The 20,114-nt window shown below is 43.3% G+C and overlaps 2 protein-coding genes across 5 annotated transcripts in view; one reads left to right on the forward strand and one right to left on the reverse strand.

The window, feature by feature from the left end:
- The window catches only part of si:zfos-943e10.1 (GRAM domain-containing protein 2B), a 28,329-nt gene extending 16,280 nt beyond the window's left edge, over positions 1 to 12,049 (forward strand). For 3 of the 4 annotated variants that reach the window (XM_055940849.1, XM_055940850.1, XM_055940852.1), the window contains exons 2-12: positions 90 to 230; positions 391 to 451; positions 587 to 659; positions 983 to 1,086; positions 2,194 to 2,292; positions 2,609 to 2,749; positions 2,960 to 3,056; positions 4,367 to 4,462; positions 4,672 to 4,771; positions 9,186 to 9,289; positions 9,819 to 12,049. In XM_055940849.1, the coding sequence (XP_055796824.1) occupies positions 90 to 230; positions 391 to 451; positions 587 to 659; positions 983 to 1,086; positions 2,194 to 2,292; positions 2,609 to 2,749; positions 2,960 to 3,056; positions 4,367 to 4,462; positions 4,672 to 4,771; positions 9,186 to 9,289; positions 9,819 to 9,871 (1,069 nt within the window). In that variant the 3' untranslated portion in view covers positions 9,872 to 12,049. Of the gene's footprint in view, positions 1 to 89; positions 231 to 390; positions 452 to 586; positions 660 to 982; positions 1,087 to 2,193; positions 2,293 to 2,608; positions 2,750 to 2,959; positions 3,057 to 4,366; positions 4,463 to 4,671; positions 4,772 to 9,185; positions 9,294 to 9,818 lie in introns of all 4 variants that reach the window. The other variant, XM_055940851.1, reaches the window with a different exon arrangement.
- A 3,042-nt stretch (positions 12,050 to 15,091) lies between these two features.
- On the reverse strand, positions 15,092 to 19,031 carry lim2.2 (lens intrinsic membrane protein 2.2). The gene is made up of 4 exons (XM_055940853.1): positions 16,664 to 19,031; positions 16,229 to 16,369; positions 15,768 to 15,902; positions 15,092 to 15,402 (listed from the first exon to the last, which is right to left on the reverse strand). Exons 1-4 carry the CDS (start codon positions 16,839 to 16,841, stop codon positions 15,332 to 15,334), a joined length of 525 nt encoding a protein of 174 aa, XP_055796828.1. The 5' UTR covers positions 16,842 to 19,031; the 3' UTR covers positions 15,092 to 15,331.
- Between the last annotated feature and the right edge of the window lie 1,083 nt (positions 19,032 to 20,114).

The following is a 20,114-nucleotide window of genomic DNA, read 5'->3' on the forward strand; positions in this document are numbered from 1 at the left end:
CCCCTCATACATCAGTGGCTTAAGATTGATGGGTGTTTTGGTTGATCTATTTTGCCCTGTCACTGAACCCTTCTGGTCCTCTCTTCCAGCTACCAGGTGGAGAGCGGAGGATTGTCTGTGAAGGAGAGTAAGACGCTGGAGAAGACCAGGAAACCCCTCAGTCTGGAGGAGACCCAACTGGAGCTGCTGCTGCAGCAGAGCAGAACTTTCACCAGACAAGCCCCTGTCAGGTAACTACACTGACCCTGTGCAACCATGTACACTCAAGACTTGGGCCTTTCATAGTCTTATAAACATACCTGTTTTCTCTTTGAAGCTAAGGCCTCTGTGTGAATGTCAGCAACCTGCTAAAGCCAGTAACGTCATGCTGATGATCTCGGTCTTCCACAGGTCTCGGACGTTCGATGTGGACAGAAGTTTGGAGAGGACTTTAAGCATCGGTTCACAAAGTGTACGTTCACTCATCTGACTTTTTTACACTGTTTGTGGTTGGGATAGCTATACTCAGCTGCTTTATCAAGTGTTCAAGACTACTCAGTACTTTAACATGGTCAATTTAGTAAGCTTTTCCTCTTCTGTTCTACAGAGTTTTATAAAGCACAACAAAACATTCCACAAGCTGTTTCCTGACATTCCAGAGACTGAAGACTTGCTACATGGTAAGTGAAGTTTTGAATATTATCGGTGGCCAATGGTGACTCTCCAAACGACATGCGACGCCTGTGCCAAGTCATGGGAACAGCTAGTCATGCTTTACACATAGTCCTTAATCACAAAAACACAAGCGGTGACTTTCTTATTTTATTTTTTTTACTAATCGTTCAAACAGTGGCAGGGTTAAGTGAATCTGCAGGGGCCATAGTAACTGACAATGGTGCACGTTTATCTGGGAGTCATTTTGGCCTTTACCCACGCTGACTGACAGTGTGTCATCACGCTGCCAGGACTTATGTAACTAATGCTTCCTCTCTCTCTCTCCCAGCGTACATCTGTGCCCTGCAGAAAGAGGTGCTCTACCACGGCAGGCTCTATGTCACCAAGCATCACGCGTGCTTCCACTCCTCAGTGTTGCTCAAGGACACCAAGGTAAGCAACCCTTGATGGGCGACCCTGAACCTTGATTGTTCGTCTGTATACTTTATTTTCACTCATGGCATAGCAGTAGGCTGTTCTGTGTGGAATATGGACTAGGCTGTTCAGTTAAACAACATGGTTTGAACTTTGTCCTATTTGTCAATGGACAGTTTAGAAGTCCTATTACTAGCTAATGGAGAAATGTCAACACATCTTTCCCAATGACGTGTTCATGTTTAACACACAGTTTATTTATATACTGAACAAAAATATAAACACAACATGGAACAATTTCAGATTTTACTGAGTTACAGTTCATATGAGGAAATCGGTCAATTCGTTAGGCCCTAATCTATAGATTTCACATGACTAGGAACACAGATATGTATCCGTTGGTCACAAATTCCTTAAAAACAATGGGCCTCAGAATCTCGTCATATCTATGCATTCAAATGGCCATAGAAAAAATGCAATTGTGTTTGTTGTCTGTAGCTTATGCTTGCCCCATACCATAATACAACTGCCACCATGGGGCATGTTCACAATATTGACGTCAGCAAACTGCTCGCCCACACAACGCCATACACGTGGCCTGCGGTTGTGAGGCCGGTTGGACGTACTGACAAATTCTCAAAAAAATACATTGGAGGTGGCTTATGGTAGAGAAATGAACATTAAATTCTCTGACAACAGCTCTGATGGACAGTTCTGCAGTCACCGTGCCAATTGCACGCTCCCCCAATTTGAGACATCCGTGGCATTGTGTGCGACAACTGCACATTTTAAAGTGGCCTTTTATTTTCCCCAGCTTCTTGATATGCCGCCCCTGTCAGGTGGATGGATTATCTTGGCAGAGAAGAAATGCTCACTAACAGAGATGTAAACAAATTTGTGCCCAAAATTTGAGAGAAATAAGCTTTTTGTGCGTATGGAACATTTCTGGGATCTTTTATTTCCGCTCATGAAACATGGGACCAACACTTTACATGTTGTTTATATTTTTGTTCAGTGTGTTAGTTTAACTTTGTACATCTAAAGTCATGAAGGAAAAAAAAGCCATAAGTCACAATGCAGTAAGTATCAAGTTAAGGTTTGTTGGTCCTCTATTTGTTTCTACAGTTAGTGATCCCTGTGACCAGCGTGCAAATTGTGAAGAAGCAGAACACTGCCCTGCTGGTGCCCAATGCCCTGTCTATCCGCACCACCGAGGGAGAAAAGGTCAGGGGTCACTTTCTCAGTTGTCCCATTGGCACAATGCATAGTCTTCAAATTCACCATTCGTCTGCCACCTTAATCAGATGATTAGATCTATACTGGAGGTTTTAATATCAATATTTAATAGAGGGCTGTCTAAGTCATCAGACAAGTTGTCTACTACACATTGACCTCTGATGGATGACATGTACGATTTGAATCTGATTAATGACTGGCTTATTTAACAATGTACATTTTGAAGGTGAACGGTTGCAGCCTTGCCTGTTCCAGGGCATACAAGGGCATCCAGGCTAAATGTCTCTTCTGTGTGTGTTTTCAGTACCTGTTTGTGTCTTTGCGGAACCGAGAGGCGTGTTACAAGCTCCTGCGGTCCGTGTGTCCTCAACTGAATGATGGAAGTGCCAACAGCAGCCCTCTATTCTCTTCTGCAGAGAATAGTTTTGATCAGGACAAGCTGGTGGTAAGTTTTATAATCTTCAAATTCATAAAGATGTCATTTTATAAAGTTTAAAGTCGGCCTAATGGATTTCCCTGAGCAACAGGTACTGCAGATACTACAACAGCCCTTTGTAACCTGCTGATACTTCCTCATATTCCACTGTAGATCTTTTGCCCTCTATTTTGAATCTGGTTTTAACCCACTGTCTCTCTCCATGGACCTCTCTCACAGAACTCCAGTCAGTCCAGTCTAGACGACAGTTTTGACCAGCCGGACGGGTCAGACCCGAAGCTCTTCCTCGACTCACCCCCACCAAGACCAAACAAAGGTGAGTAAACCTAACTGGAATACCAGAGTGGTATTTTATGAAGCAGGTTTGAGGAGTTGGCGAGGTAACTTTGGTCAACTCGGAGTTCAAGTCGGTATAACCAGTCATACGAAGTGGGTCACGTTTTAACCAGGTAAATGTCTGACAACAAATCCCTCAGCACTAACCTGCTCCGGAGCAGGCTAACTCCATTTATCCTGAATGAAGTGTCTGAGCTGCGAATTGAGGACCAATGAAATCAGATTCCCTCCCTCTCGCAATTTTGTATGACTTAATACAAATATTTTATTGATAGGAGTGGGGGGGGGGGGTGAATGTGGTTGTACATTGATAAGCACACAAGGCTGTATTAACCATAAATAATAAAATTAAGACAGCACTTCTAAAAACCTATTTCACGCCATAGCCTGCTGAATTTGCAAGATACGTTTTCTTTCATTTAGATTTTTGGCACCAATAGAAAATGTGCCACTGACTCGCCCATGGATGGATGTTTCAGCATTGTCTCAATGAAGAGTTCTGACTCGCCCATGGATGGATGTTTCAGCATTGTCTCAATGAAGAGTTCTGACTCGCCCATGGATGGATGTTTCAGCATTGTCTCAATGAAGAGTTCTGACTCGCCCATGGATTGATGTTTCAGCATTGCCTTAATGAAGAGTTCTGACTCGCCCATGGATGGATGTTTCAGCATTGTCTCAATGAAGAGTTCTGACTCGCCCATGGATTGATGTTTCAGCATTGTCTCAATGAAGAGTTCTGACTCGCCCATGGATGGATGTTTCAGCATTGTCTCAATGAAGAGTTCTGACTCGCCCATGGATTGATGTTTCAGCATTGTCTCAATGAAGAGTTCTGACTCGCCCATGGATGGATGTTTCAGCATTGTCTCAATGAAGAGTTCTGTGTTTGACTAGCCATGTGCAACATTGCACGCAAAGTTACGGCCTGATAGATTTTAATGGAGGATGAGCAATATCCACCGTCCTAGTGCGGATGACGCCTGAGTTGGAATGTGAAGCTGGTTAGCTTCAGAAAACCCTGAGTAGATGTAGCTTGCTTCGTAGGATACCCCTCTGGCCTGTTTCTCTTGATCATGCTTTTTTAATCTAGGACTAGGTTTCATATTAAGCACAAAGTTCAACCTCTCTTATAGGTCTTAATGTGTATACTAATAAAGTTTACAGTTGGCTACAAGTTAGCGTTATCTGTTGTGTATGTACCTGACCTCTATATGCAAAGTCCAAGGTCATGTTTTCAGAGATGGACTAACGTGTATGCCCCCCCCCCCCCTTTTTTTTCCTTCTCAGACCTAGTGCCTCAAGGGAGCAACTCCACCCCGAGGAGCATAAACACACAGCAGAGAGACAGCTCCTCAGAGGACCTCTCAGCTAACCACCCACAATGTAGGTCTATGTTTCTGGCTGGCTCCTTTTCTCACACAAACAGAAATGCACGTGACTGTACAAAAGCTTTCATGCAGTGAGCCACTGACAAGCCTGTTGTGTTTGCTGAAGTGGATTTTATTTTATTTGGCGATTTTAAATAAAAGCCGTCCTGGCTGGAGATGACCTACAGATGTTAACCAAGTGTCGTTCCATCTCTTCCGGGTCAGGTGGCTCATGGGTGTGGAGTGTGACACGGGACGCCTGCTCCCTTCTCATCCAGAGAGACGCCAGCAGCCTCAACACTCTCCTCTTCATCTACCTAATACTGTAAGTGAACTTTAAATAACCTTTAACCTGTAAGTGACCTCTAGCGTCTCAATCAAATGTATTTACAAAGCCCTTCTTACATCAGCTGATGTCAAAGCACAACCGGGTGGACTGGGGACAGCAAGGAGTCATCAGGCCAGGTAGTCCTAGGGCTCAGGGGAGGGGGGAGGGGGTGAAATACTCCAGATAAGACTGACCATAGCCCCCCCACGACACACACACTATTGCAGCATAAATACTGGAGGCTGAGACAGGAGGGGTCAGGAGACACTGTGGCCCCGTCCGACAATACCCCCAGACAAGGCCAAACAGGCAGGATATAACCACACCCACTTTGCCAAAGCACAGCCCCCACACCACTAGAGGGATATCTTCAACCACCAACTATCTATCCTGAGACAAGGCCGAGTATAGCCCACGAAGATCTTCCTCACGACACGAACCCAAGGGGGGGAGGGCGCCAACCCGGACAGGAAGATCACGTCAGTGACTCAACCCACTCAAGTGACGCACCCCTTCTAGGGACGGCATGGAAGAGCGCCAGTGACTCAGCCCCTGTAATAGGGTTTGAGGCAGAGAATCCCAGTAGAGAGATGGGAACCAGCCAGGCAGAGACGGCAAGGGCGGTTTGTTGCTCCAGTGCCTTTGTTCACCTTCGCACTCCTGGGCCAGACTACACTCAATCATAGGACCTACTGAAGAGATGAGTCTTCAATAAAGACTTAAAGATCAAGACCGAGTCTGTGTCTCTCACACGGGTAGGCAGACCATTCCTTAAAAATGGAGCTCTATAGGAGAAAGCCCTGCCTCCAGCTGTTTGCTTAGAAATTCTAGGGACAATTAGGAGGCCTGCATCTTGTGAGTGTAGGTATGTACGGCAGGACCAAATCAGACAGATGGGTAGGAGCAAGCCCATGTAATGCTTTGTAGGTTAGCAGTAAAACCTTAATCAGCCCTAGCCTTAACAGGAAGCCAGTGTAGAGGTTAGCACTGGAGTAATATGATAAAATTTTGGGGTTCTAGTCAAGATTCTAGCAGCCGTGTTTAGCACTAACTGAACTTTATTTAGTGCTTTATCTGGGTAGCCGGAAAGTAGAGCATTGCAGTAGTCTCAACCTAGAAGTGACAAAAGCATGGATTCATTTTTTTCCCCTTCACGTTTCTGATTTTTGCAACGTTACGTAGATGGGAAAAAAGCTGTCCTTGAAACAGTCTTGATGTGTTCGTCAAAAGAGATCAGGGTCCAGAGTAACTCCGAGGTCCTTCAGTTTTATTTGAGACGACTGTACAACCATCAAGATCAATTGTCAGATCCAACAGAAGATCTATTTGTTTCTTGGGACCTAGAACTAGCATCTCGGTTTTGTCCGAGTTTAAAAGTAGAACATTTGCCTCCATCCACTTCCTTATGTCTGAAACACAGGCTTCCAGGGAGGGCAATTTTGGGGCTTCACCACATTTCATCGAAATGTACAACTGTGTCGTCCGCATAGCAGTGAACGTTAACATTATGTTTCCGAATGACATCACCAAGAGGTAAAATGTATGTAGTGAAAACAATAGGGGTCCTAAAACGGAGCCTTGAGGAACACCGAAATTTAGTTGATTTGTCAGAGGACAAACCATCTACAAACTGATATCCTTCTGACAGATAAGATCTAAACCAGGCCAGAACTTGTCCGTGTAGACCAATTTGGGTTTCCAAATTGAATCTGGTGATCGATGGTATCAAAAGCAGCACTAAGGTCTAGGAGCAGATGCAGAGCCTCAGTCTGACGCCATTTAAAAGGTTATTTACAACCTTCACGAGTGGCAGTCTCAGTGCTATGATGGGGTCTAAAACCAGACTGAAGTGTTTCGTACACATTGTTTGTCTTCAGGATGGCAGTGAGTTGCTGCGCAACAGCTTTTTCTAAACTTTTTGAGAGGAATGGGAGATCCGATATAGGCCGATAGTTTAAAAAATATATTTTCTGGGTCAAGGTTTGGCTTTTTCAAGAGAGGCTTTATTACTGCCACTTTTAGTGAGTTTAGTACACATCCGGTGGATAGAGAGCCGTTTATTATGTTCAACAGGAGGGCCAAGCACAGGAAGCAGCTCTTTCAGTAGTTTAGTTGGAATAGGGTCCAGTATGCAGCTTGATAGTTTAGAGGCCATGATTGATGAAAATAATGTGTCAAGAGATATAGTATTTTTTTTTTTTACTTGAGCGTCTCCCTTGATCCTAGGTCCTGGCAGTGTGCAGGACAACTGAACTTCGGAGGAATACGCAGATTTAAAGAGGAGTCTGTAATTTGCTTTCTAATGATCATGGTCTTTTCGTCAAAGAAGTTCATGAATTTATTACTTCTGAAGTGAAAGCCATCCTCTTGGGGAATGCTTCTTTTTCGTTAACTTTGCGACGGTATCAAAAAGACATTTTGGATTGTTCTTATTTTCCTCAATTAAGTTGGGAAAATGATGATCGAGCAGCAGTGAGGGCTCTTCGATACTGCATGGTACGGTCTTTCCAAGCTAGTCGGAAGACTTCCAGTTTGGTCTAGCGCCATTTCCGTTCCAATTTTCTGGAAGCTTGCTTCAGAGCGTGGGTATTTTCTGTATACCAGAGCTAGTTTCTTATGAACAAATGTTTTTAGAGGTGCAACTGCATCTAGGGTATTACGCAAGGTTAAATTGAGTTCCTCAGGTGGTTAACTGATTTTTGTACTCTGACATCCTTGGGTAGGTGGAGGGAGTCTGGAAAGGCATCTAGGAATCTTTGGGTTGTCTGAGAATTTATAGCACGGCTTTTGATGCTCCTTGGTTGGGGTCTGAGCAGATTATTTGTTGCGATTGCAAATGTAATAAAATGGTGGTCCGATAGTAATTCAGGGAACTCAGTGAGGAACGCTGTATATGGCCCAGGAGGCCTGTAAACAGTAGCTATAAAAAGTGATTGAGTAGGCTGCATAGATTTCATGACTAGAAGTTCAAAAGATGAAAACGCAGTTTGTTTTTTTTGTAAGTTGAAATTTGCTATCGTGAATGTTAGCAACACCTCTGCCTTTGCAGGATGCGTGGGGGATATGGTGGGGGATATGGTCACTAGTGTAACCAGGAGGTGAGGCCTCATTTAACACAGTAAATTCTTCAGGCTTAAGCCATGTTTCAGTCAGGCCAATCACATCAAGATTATGATCAGTGATTAGTTCATTGACTTGGAATTGAGGGATCTAACATTAAGTAGCCCTATTTTGTGATGTGAGATATCACAATCTCTTTCAACACTCATCCTTCAATAATCTCTATTTACTAAACACGTAGCCTATTCTGTGTTTGCTCAGTTTATGGCATTCGTGAGTGTGTAAGCTTTAGGGTCTCTCGTTTCACAGAACACGTTTCCAGGCGTATACTCTGTAGGCATGGTAACCAACACGTTTCCAGGCGTATGCATGGTAACCAACACGTTTCCAGGTGTATACTCTGTAGGCATGGTAACCAATGTGTTCCTAACAGCATTTGCATACGTGTGTTTAGTCACGCGTGATAAAACAACGAGATTAACAAAAGCTATGTGTCTGGTTAAAGATGCACTATGCAGAAATCGCGCTGCCATTTCCTGATTGCTAAGATTCTAATAGTTTGGCAAATTTCAGTTTGTGACAAAACAAGCAAGTATAGAGAATCATTGTACCATCTAAACCGCTGTGAAAAATATTTTCCATAACCCAAAATATTGTATTTTTAGCTGTGTGATCAAAACCGAAAGGAAGAGGCAGAAGAATGGGAAGCATAGAAATAGCGCACATTGAACAGATCTACAGCTTCTTAGACTGGCTTTCAATGAGTGACAGATCTATAACTCGCATTTCTTTGAATTGTCGTGTCACCCCAAAAAAAGTAACATATTGCAGCAGCAGTTCTGACCTGTGAGTTACATAAGGTCCAGCAGTGCCATATCTAGATATAGTACTACCTGCTGTGTGAGACTAAGTTTAAGCATTGGAATGTGCTCTTTGAAGACTACAGTGCATTCAGAAAGTATTCAGACCCTTTGACGTTTTCCACATTTTGTTACATTACAGCCTTATTCTAAAATTGATTCAATTGTTTTTCCCCCTCATCAATCTACACACAATACCCCAAAATGACAAGAAAAAACAGGTTATTTTTGCTAATTTATGTAAAAAAAAATAAACATCACATTTACGTAAGTATACAGACCCTTTAGTACTTTGTTGAAGCACATTTGGCAGCGATTACAGCCTCGAGTCTCCTTGGGTGTGACGCTACGAGTTTCTCCCATTCTTCTCCATGCTCTACCACACGATGACAATGGGTTTGGAGGAAACTCATTTTGCATGGCCTACGTCTACTTTGAATTGATGTATAATGAAGCTGCATGAGAATGTGACTTAACATTCTGTGTTTTAGGGTGGTACTGCTGCTGCTATCGTCGGGATACATCGGCCTCCGCATCGTGGCTCTGGAGGAACAGCTGACCTCTCTAGGTGCCCTCCCTGAATTCTCCTCACAGAGTGGGTAAGACGACCCCCACCCAACCATATCATAACCTCCACATAATATGTCACAACCACAACTAGCAACCATGTAATTTCTTTAATTTAAACTTGCCCTTTTATATATGAACGCAAGCATGACTTTTTTCATTGCCTGGCTCCAGATTCTGGCAGGCTTTAGGCACCTATCTTTGATGGCTATACAGCGGCAGGACCTGGTCAGTTGGCTCAAGCAGATTGAGCAGCAGCCTGGTCCAAGATCTCTATGAGAGACATATGCCCGTATATCTGTGCTGTGGTTATACACAGGTGTGATTTCAGACAATTATTAACTGAGACTTCTGATGACCTAAGATATCTTATCTGCCCTTTTGTGGTTGTGCAAGTTGCCTCTCCCTCCCCTTTTCAGAGTTCTGACTTTCAAATTCCCATAAGAGATGCAGCTCAGCTGATGCAAAGCCAAATCCTTTTGTATCGCAAAGAGGTGTGTTCAGGCCTTTTATTTTTTTAAATAATTATACTGAACTGCTTTCTTTCACTTTCTTAGGTATAAGGACACATAACCCTGATTGGCCGGAGGAGATGTTGGATGACTCATGAGTGGAGGATGTGACAATATGGCGCCAGTTGAAGATCTAACAATGAAAAAAGAGAACTGGAGCTCTCGTGTTGAAGATATACTGTCCTCTTCCTAGAAGAACTTGAAGGAAGAACTAGGAGATATTTTGATGGTGTTCTAGTGATGGCCCGTCACCTCCCTGTATGATTTCAGAGACCGATGGGTATCTCAAAGGGCTATATTTAAGAGAGCTAGACCCAGGCCAGCCACGACTCGCAGCAAGCAGAGCCAAGCCAACATAGGACACACACAAATTATCTGCTGTGTGCCTGACTTGAAACCAAAGCCAACTGGCTCAAACTGAGCACCAACTGAAGAGGGGAGGCGATAGTCAACTCAATCTGCTCTCGGATCAGATTGACAAGAAGCGATTACTCAGAGAACTCTGGAATGTGTGCTCGTTTCCATCCTATGTATTCTCTTCAAGAGCATGTGGTCTGTGCAGACGACCTGATTCCAGCCTAGTCCTGGGTTTGCTTTTTTAACACTAAGGTACAAGTGCTATGCAAGGCCAAAGATGCAGAGTGCACAGAGAGGACTTTTGACTCTTATCTTCTACTATGGTATCACTTCATCAGGGTGTTACAAGTCGATCTGTATTTAATCTTTCACTACTAAGTCATATGCGGGTAGTCTTGAAGGATTCTTCTGGTAATCGGCCATAATGATAACAATAAATATCTTCTCTTACACGGATCAGCTAGCCGAGCAACCATTTTGATTTCCTCTCCTGACAGTCTCTTCCTCTCCTCTCTTTAAGATCAGCAGTATTAATCCTGCCATTGGCATGATTTAAACCTGTTTTAATGATCAATGCTTTGGAGGCCACTCCCTTGATTCTCACTGGATGTATGCATCTTCAACGTGCCAAAAAGAGTACGATCAGGTTGAATGTCGTCTCTTTTGTAGAGGTTCCATTTTCTACTACTTTGATCATCAAAGTAGTTTTGGATATTCCAAACCAATACTATTGTCTTATTCAGATTTTAATATATCTGTCGATGACTTCTGTACTGTTTTAGAAGGAACTGACCTGTGAAAAGCAAAGAATCAAATCTAGTCGTTGACAGGCCTGTTGAGAACAAACACTTGTTCCTGCTGGTTCAGACGTTTCAGGACTGTTCAAGTAGCAACATACTGTATGTTATTGCATGTGTCTGGAACATCGGATACTTGACTGATATATTATGCACACTCATTTGAGTCACCTTTTTTGAGAGGACAACCATAAAAGTGTAACTATCAAGTGACGTTGTTAGTGAGGTCCTAATTTTAAACAAAGCAAAACATAGGTGGTCCAGAAAACGTATTTCAATATGCAATAAAGATTATCCATGGGGGGATTAGCAACCTGTAGGGTTTTTTTTTTTTAAATGGAGTCTGTTGTGAGAATTGTTTGTTTAAAAAAAAAAGGCCAAAATAATGTCTCTGGTGAGCAAGCGAGGGCACTTTAAAAGTTGCTGAACCTGCCCAAATCCAAAGACATAACATTTGACTGAGGTGGCGTTTTCATTCTTTAGTTTAGTAATTTGATGGTGCTAAGACCTTATGTTCTTCTCAGGGGTGCAACCTGCCGGTTTCAGGGTCACGGCACCACTCAGGGTTGGGGTTGTCACACACATTGAGTTTGTCCTTGTCCACCACAGAGATAATGCTCAATCCACTCTTCATTGAGAATCCCATTGTACCGTTGCAATATATCAGTCTGTGATTTTTGTTTTAACTTGTTTTTTTCCCTCTTGTTTTTCAACCGACAACTTGAAACATATCGACAATCTAACATCTGTCTGACTAGCTCAATACTGGGTACTCTGTGTTGACGGGACATGAAGAGCGTTGAAGTGACGTCTGTTATATCCTGTTACGGTTGGGTAGTTGTCAGATGTTGGGCTAAAAGATGTATGCCTACATGACATAAAGTAGTACTGTCAGTCGCCTTCCTTCCCCACCAGTAGACAGCACATGTAGTATGTCTTCAAATGGTCACAATGCAAGAATCTCAATGAAGATCCCAGTGTGGTTTTGCATTATTGAAGTGTTGTAAATAATTGTCCTTTTATTCTATTTGATTACTGTATTTATTTGCATTCTATGTAAATCAAAGTCTCTGTGAGATTTTGCTTTGGTGTTGTTCAAAAATAAATCAACTGTTGCAAGAAGTACTGTATCTATCATTTTTGTTTAGTGGCAAGAAAAAGTATGAACCCTTTCAGAATTACCTGGATTTTTGCATAAATTGGTAAAAAGTTACAACAATAGACGGCGTGCTTAAACTAGTAACACACAAATTAACGTTTTTTTGGTCTATATTAAATACATTGATTTAAAGATGCACAGTGTAGGTTGGGGAAAGTATGTGAACCCCTAGGCTAATGACTTCTCCAAAAGCGAATAGGAGTCAGCTAACCTGGAGTCCAATCAATCAGACGAGATATTAGTTAGAGCTGCCTTGCTCTATTACAAAAAAACTCCCAAAATTTGAGTTTTCTATTCACAAGAAGCATTGCCTGACGTGAACCATGCCTCAAACAAAAGAGATCTTAGAAGACTTAAGATTAAGAATGGTTGACTTGCATAAAGCTGGAAAGGGTTACAAAAGTATCTCTAAAAGCCTTGATATCCACGGTAAGACAAATTGTCTAAATGGAGAAAGTTCAGCACTGTTGCTACTCTCCCTAGGAGTGGCCGTCCTGCAAAGATGACTGCAAGAGCACAGCGCAGAATGCTCAATGAGGTTAAGAAGAATCCTAGAGTGTCAGCTAAAGACTTACAGAAATCTCTGGAACATGCTAACATCTCTGTTGACGAGTCTACAATATGTAAAACACTAAACAAGAATGGTGTTCATGGGAGAACATCACGGAAGAAGCTTCTGCTGTCCAAAAAAAAAACATTGCTGCACGTCTGAAGTTTGCAAACATGCACCTGGATGTTCCACAGCGCTAATGGCCAAATATTTTGTGGACAGATTAAACTAAAGTTGAGTTGTTTGGAAGGAACACAACACTGGAGAAAAAAAGGCACAGCACACCAACATCAAAACCTCATCCCAACTGTAAAGTATGGGGAAGGGAGCATCATGGTTTGGGACTGCTTTGCTGCCTCAGGGCCTGGACAGCTTGCTATCGACAGAAAAATGACTTCCAAAGTTTATCAAGACATTTTGCAGGAGAATGTTCGGCTGTCTGCCAATTGAAGCTCAACAGAAGTTGGGTGATGCAACAGGACAAAGACTCAAAACACAGAAGTAAATCAACAACAGTATGACTTAAACAGAAGAAAATGTGCCTTCTGGAGTGGCCCAGTCAGTCCTGACCTCAACCCAATTGAGATGCTGTGACATGAACTCAAGAGAGCAGTTCACACCAGACACCCAAGAATATTGCTCAACTGAAACAGTTTTGTAAAGAGGAATGGTCCAAAATTCCTCCTGACCGTTGTGCAGGTCTGATCTGCAACTACAGAAAACGTTTTGTTGAGGTTATTGCTGCCAAAGGAGGGTCAACATACTTTTCCCACCCTGCACTGTGAATGTTTACACGGGGTGTTCAATAAAGACATAAACGTAATGTGTGTGTGTTATTAGTTTAAGCAGACTGTTTATTGTTGTGACCTAGATGAAGATTAGATCAAACTTTATGACCAGTTCATGCAGAAATCCAGGTATTTCCAAAGGGTTCACATACTTTTTCTTGCCACTGTACATGCAAAAGTTCCATTTAGAACGTTTCTGTCATTTAGCAAACACTCTTATCGAGAGCAATTTACAGGAGCAATTAGGGTTAAGTGTATTGCTCAAGAGACATATTTTTCATCTAGTGTGCCCGGGGATTCAAACCAGTGACCTTTCGGCTACTGTCCGAACGCTCTTAACCGCTAGGCTACCTGCTGCCCAGTTACATGCATATGTTAATGTAGCCTACAGTATTTTTAAGGCTCCCGTTGCGGTTTGGCCCTTTCTATCGCTCTACTCTGTTGCCTTTACACAACTAAAGTGCTATCCAGACGTGAGTAGGGATGGATTTGTGGAAGCACAACCCTAACCCTGCTTTAAAACACGCCCCCAGGCTTAAGGGTGTGATTCAGTAACCTGGAAAGTGGTCAATTAGCATTTGTTTAAACCAGGGGTGTCAAACTCATTTCGCATCGTGGGCCACATACGGCCTAGGGAGATGTCAAGTGGGCCGGACCATTAAAATTATACCATACTCTGCTATAAATAACCAAAATATCATGTCTTTCCTTTGTTTTGGTGTAAAGAAGCACAAGAACATTAGGAAAACTCTTCAGTAACAGTCAATGTCTCATCAACTCCTCGAATAAATATGGCCAGTTGGGCCACGTCTGTGATGTCAGTGCTCTCGTCAATTGCCACGGAAAATGCAATAAATGACTTTCTCTGTTTCAATTGACTGTCTAAATCTGCCGATAGTTCCGAAATCCTCTCTGCTATAGTATTCCTCGTCAGGCTAATATTGGCAAAAGCTTGTCGCTTCTCGGGACATACAAGTTCAGCCGCCTTCATCATGCATCGTTTAACAAAGTCACCGTCGGAATACGGCTTCGATGCTAATGCTATTTCGCTAGCAATTAGGTAGCTGGCTTTTACCGCTGCTTCACTGACTTCTCGGCTCTGGATGAAAGTTGACTGCTGTTTCCTCAGACCCGCCAGCAATTCGTTAATCTTATCTCTTCTCAGTTGTCCTTGCAAGCCGTCATATTTTTCGCTGTGATGAGTCTCGTAGTGGCGTCGAATATTATATTCCTTCAATACCGAAACTTGTTGCAAACACACCAAGCACGAAGGTTTTCCGTGCATCTCTGTAAATAAATAGGACGTGGTCCATTTTTCTTTGAAAATTCTACACTCCTTATCTACTTTTCTCCGTTTGGATAACGACATTTTGGCTAATGAGGGTGTAGCGGAGAGGTAGAGACCAAGGTATTAACAACGTCGTAACAAGCAGCAGATGGCGCATTGATACCGTCTGCTGTTTTCAGTCTGTCTCAGTGATGCGGCTTGTCTTCTACTCTGATGGAAAGAGTGCGCCCCTTAGCGGATAATCCATGAATTGCAGCGAATTAAAAATATTAATTCCATGTCTTTTATGCATTTTTTCCACTTTCAAATTATCCTGCGGGCCTGATCGAACCTCCTTGGGGGCCGGTTCCGGCCCGCGGGCCGTATGTTTGACACCCCTGGTTTAAACAATTAGAACATCCCGTACATGACTTCATTGTCTATTAACCAGAAAACAGATTAAAAGACTAAGCAGTGAACTAGAGACCAAAAGCTGGAGTCAAATAATCCTATTTATTCTGTTCAGCAGATTTTGCCAAACATGTTTCCATAACTGCTGTCACATTGCTATCTGTGACAATAGTAAAGACGAGTGGTTGGTAGCTGTTTCTTTAGTGTGCAGGTAAAAGATGACTTCCATTTAGCTTTCTTGAACATTGGTAGGAGGCAGTTCGGCAATGTTCTTCTGATAGGCACAGAGTTGGAACCCACCTGAAAGATCGAGCAACAAGGAAATGGTCACTGCCTTACATTGACAATATGCCAAGACCCTGTACTTAGAGGGACTAAGACTTCTGGCAAGTCTGAATTTGGATGGCCTGAAAAGCTATTTGCAGCCCATGTGACATTGACACAATCTGCAGCACCTGCACTGTCCGTTGCTGGCAGATCCATCCTAACCACGTATCTGTGGAAGGAGTGTGAGTATTGCTAATCGAAGATCGATTGCAGAGGATAAACCCCGCTACAATATTAACACTACAGACTGTACACTACATAGCAATATAGCTTGTGTACAATACATACTATCTAAAAACACATTAAAGGCCGATGGGTTTATTAGAGAAGGAGTTTACCAGCAGCGAAAGATAAGATGATGGCCACCCAAGCTACGATGTAGGACCAGGAGAAGCGCCAATCAAGGAAGCGCTTGCCAAAGAAGTTGACCGTCACGCCAGTGTAGATGGCCAGAGCTAACAGAGCTAGGAAACCTGAGGGATGAAACAGAGTGGTGGAGGAAGAGAAACACGTGTGGTGGCCAAAGCAGAAACACTTTTTGAAGAATGGTGATGTTCAAGTCAATAAACAAATCTATTAAATAATGTACTAAAAATAATTATTGACTGCTCCACTATCCCATACTTCCTACGTTCATAGTCTCCTTTCCTCTCCTCTACCTCTTCTCCACCTCTCCTCTCCCTCTCATCCACCTCTCATCTCCTCCAACTCTCCCCGAAGGAACTGGACAGGTCAAAGTAAACCCCCGGTAGGTCTTACATGCGTTTAACTTTCCTGTCTTTTCAGATCGGGTGTTTACCTGACAGGAGCAGAGCGAAGCCCCCAGTCCGGACCCTCCTGCTCTTGGTGCCGTTGGCGAAGGCACTCAGGCCCAGCAATACGCCAGCAAAGCAGCTCAGCACAGACAGCAGCATGAAGGCCCTTGTCGCATCCCAGAAGGCTGTGCAGAGAGGACACCGTCATATAAGTATATTAACATTGGTAAGTAATCTCCTTCCTCTGTGCAGCTATCATTTCTTGATCTGTCGGTATGTAGGCCTACATATGTATTGGAGTTGTGTGATTCATACATTTCTAAATAGTTGGCAGGTCTGTGGTCATAACCATGTCAATGTCTGCTGACAACTTGTCATTATATGGTCATAACACTGTCATGAAAGTAAGACAAATTAAGAGAGTGGATCCTAAAACACAAGTTAAAGGTAGATTGTACACTCCACTACTCAGTACTCACCCACAGTGATGGTGTGTGCGTGGCACTTGTGATTGATGCAAAACCTCCAGAGGCCCTGATTGGCCGACGCTCCCGAGTAGCGGTACTGCATCCAGAAGTCGGTCGCCGTGGAGACGATGAGGAGCACGAGGGCGGCCACCCCACAGAGTGTACCCCCTCCTGCTAAAGTGTACAGCATCAAGGAGAACCCTGGGATAGCACAGTCCTCCTAAATGCACTGCAACTATTTGATGTAGAGAAATGAGAGAGGAATAGACAGTTAATCACTATGTATCACTCTAACCATATGTTGTTATATCCTGTACATCACCAAGTATAGGAAAACATTTGTTACTTTTCAAAAAGTGAACCATGTGTTAAGTTTTTTCAGAGCCTGTTTTTAAAATAGATCAGGCTGTAAAAAACGTCATACTCATGACATACATTAGATAGAGACTTGCTGTTGAATTAATAGATTTTTACTCCTCTGAGAAAACCAACCAGAAAGTTTCATAATCACATAGAGAAGCGACAGCCTATGTAAGCCTTTAAAAAAAAATGTTTTGCCTTTTATAGCAGGTTCAGAGACATTGAAATACATCAAACCATCGTCAAATGCGAAACATATATATATATTTAAACAAACTTTATTCAAACTCCCTTCAACAGTTGCAGTCCAACCGAGCAAGTCTAAGTTCAAACTAAAGGTAAAGGAGGAAGGTCCCTTTTAAAATGTGCATGACAGAATTCTGTTGATACTTCAGGTTATTATTTTTGTTGGCTCTGAGGGCAAGGTGATGGTGATGAACTTTCCACACAGCTCAGATCAGCACATTGTTCCCACTGGAACATCCACCAGCCCTTTGCTTTACCCTCCCCACCTGCTGGGGTGGACACGTGCTGGAGTAGACACGGGTGGATACTGCAACGGTGTGTGGCCTTGTAAACTGTTTCAGCCATGAGCTCAATTTGATCAAATGCATCCGTCCTTGGGTCTAATCTGGCATACTTTCATAAGGGAACGCAATGTAGTCTGATCTGTGATTAGGTTAAAAAGAAAGGACTGAAGGAAGGATGCATTTTTGAAGTATTCAAGCAGGGCCTTTATTTGGACGTCAACCTTAACACCTTTACGCTTTAGAGTGGACACATCTCTAGTTTTATGGCATGTGAAGGTGGTGACACGTACCATAATATAAGCACACCAAAGACATCTGCACTTCTAGACATTATGCTAAGTGTTTAAGCAAAACAAAAATGTCTAATCCATTCTAAAATTTCATTTCATTTCAAAACCTTTTAAATGCACATTTCCATCTGATCAAGAGCAACCAAGTACCAAAGCTAACAAAGCTAAAGGCACGTTAATGAGAATGCTGAACAAGCTGATTCAAACCATTGTTTCCAAGTAATTCCCCCAACGCTTCACAACTAATCTTCTGATGCTAAGCAATAGATCTGTCAGCATGTTGCTCTGTGACCACCATGATGGGGTGCCATACCGCGCTGGCCTAGTTATCCATCCACCATAGCTGCTGGAAAGGGCAATGTGAAAATATATGATGTGAAGAAATACATTACATTATTCTATAGTTGCCATTTCAATTCCTGCAGCAGCCTCAATTCATCAGAAGACCAAAAGCTCTAAAACAAATGAAAACCGGCCCATTTATAAAAAAAAAAAAAAAAAAAACGTTTTAATTAACTACTTTTAATTCTTCATATACTTTAATAACAGGAAAGGGCCCCAAATCCAGGGGTGTCTCCAAAGATATGGTTTTGTATAAAGTCCATAAAAAAAGTTTGCAGATAGATACCTGTTGGTTGCTGTCTCTGTCCAGAGTAGTTGGCTGTCTGCGTGCGTCTATCCTTTTTAAGCCCTTCACCCATGGCCCTTATTGTCTGCCTGTACAATAGAGGGAATGATCGAGTGCAACATGTGAATGATGGTAATCCCTCTCTCTCTCTCGTGCCCTCGTTTACCATCTCTCTATTGCACACCATTACCCCTGGGCCCTGTGCCTCCCCTCTCTCCCTCTAACCTGTACGCTTGCTCATACTTCCCATGTCTTTAACCTTCCCTCATGGCCTCCCCCCAACCTTTATTCTCTATATATGTCTTAAACCTTACCTCTTATTCTCACTTTCCTCTTTGTATCTTTCCTCTCAGGCAGCGCTCTACATCATGGGACTTTGTGGCAAGGGCCACAACCCCCTGAGTTCAACCATACCCGGGCTGGGTTCATTATGTTCATTACCGTGGTGGTGGGTACCAGGGTTCTCCAGGACTCAGTCCAGGGTTCTCCAGGGTCCTCCAGGACTAAGTCCAGGGTTCTCCAGGGTCCTCCAGGACTCAGTCCAGGGTTCTCCAGGGTCCTCCAGGACTAAGTCCAGGGTTCTCCAGGGTCCTCCAGGACTAAGTCCAGGGTTCTCCAGGGTCCTCCAGGACTAAGTCCAGGGTTCTCCAGGGTCCTCCAGGACTAAGTCCAGGGTCCTCCAGGACTAAGTCCAGGGTTCTCCAGGGTCCTCCAGGACTAAGTCCAGGGTTCTCCAGGGTCCTCCAGGACTAAGTCCAGGGTTCTCCAGGGTCCTCCAGGACTAAGTCCAGGGTTCTCCAGGACTAAGTCCAGGGTTCTCCAGGACTAAGTCCAGGGTTCTCCAGGACTAAGTCCAGGGTACTCCAGGGTCCTCCAGGACTAAGTCCAGGGTTCAGCCCTATATTAACACCACTCTCAGAGGGTGTCTCAAGGGGAGTTGGGATATGCAAAAAAATAAAACTTTCCAATTCACACATTTATAATACACACTTGTGAAATAACACAAATATAAGCACCCACCACTGCATCTGTTTCAGCTAGACAGGGTTCAGAGAGAAGACCATAATAGTGAATACTTGAATCTGGTGTCACAACAGAGCTGGATTGAAAGCCTGCGCAGCCAGCTCTTCGGGACTGGAGTAAGACAACCCTTCAGTAGTAACCCGCTGGTTACTGCCTGTTGTCAAGTATAGGTCTTGGAGGGCCCCAACAGACAATGCAGAGATCATCCCTGTTCAGATAGAAGTTGGGTCATTGTGAGTCCAGTTGGAGCAAGGTCCTGACACCTGCCATGGTCCTGTAGTAATAGGATGTAGCAGAGCAGAGTACCGCAGATGGCAATGTAATGGACATGTTTCTCTATCATGTGGAGTAGAGGGTTGTGTACACCTTGCATTTCTATCTGCAGTGTGCTGAACATCGGGCCAAACTGAATAAGGCTGGGATTCAATCCAATCACGGGTTATAAGCAATTTCTGATTGCGTCGACATATGCAGTGTTTACCGTGAATGTAATCTCTGCAAACACAGGAACATTACCTTAATACCAGGTTTCTGACATGGGTCCTGATCTTGTCCACATTCTGATTGTACCCTCATTTTTAGACCGGTGTAGATAAAATAACTGATTGTGAAGGTTCGGGTTAGAGGATTGT

The sequence above is a fragment of the Salvelinus fontinalis genome, chromosome 12 (genome assembly GCF_029448725.1).
Source record: "Salvelinus fontinalis isolate EN_2023a chromosome 12, ASM2944872v1, whole genome shotgun sequence".
Taxonomy (NCBI): Eukaryota; Metazoa; Chordata; class Actinopteri; order Salmoniformes; family Salmonidae; genus Salvelinus; species Salvelinus fontinalis.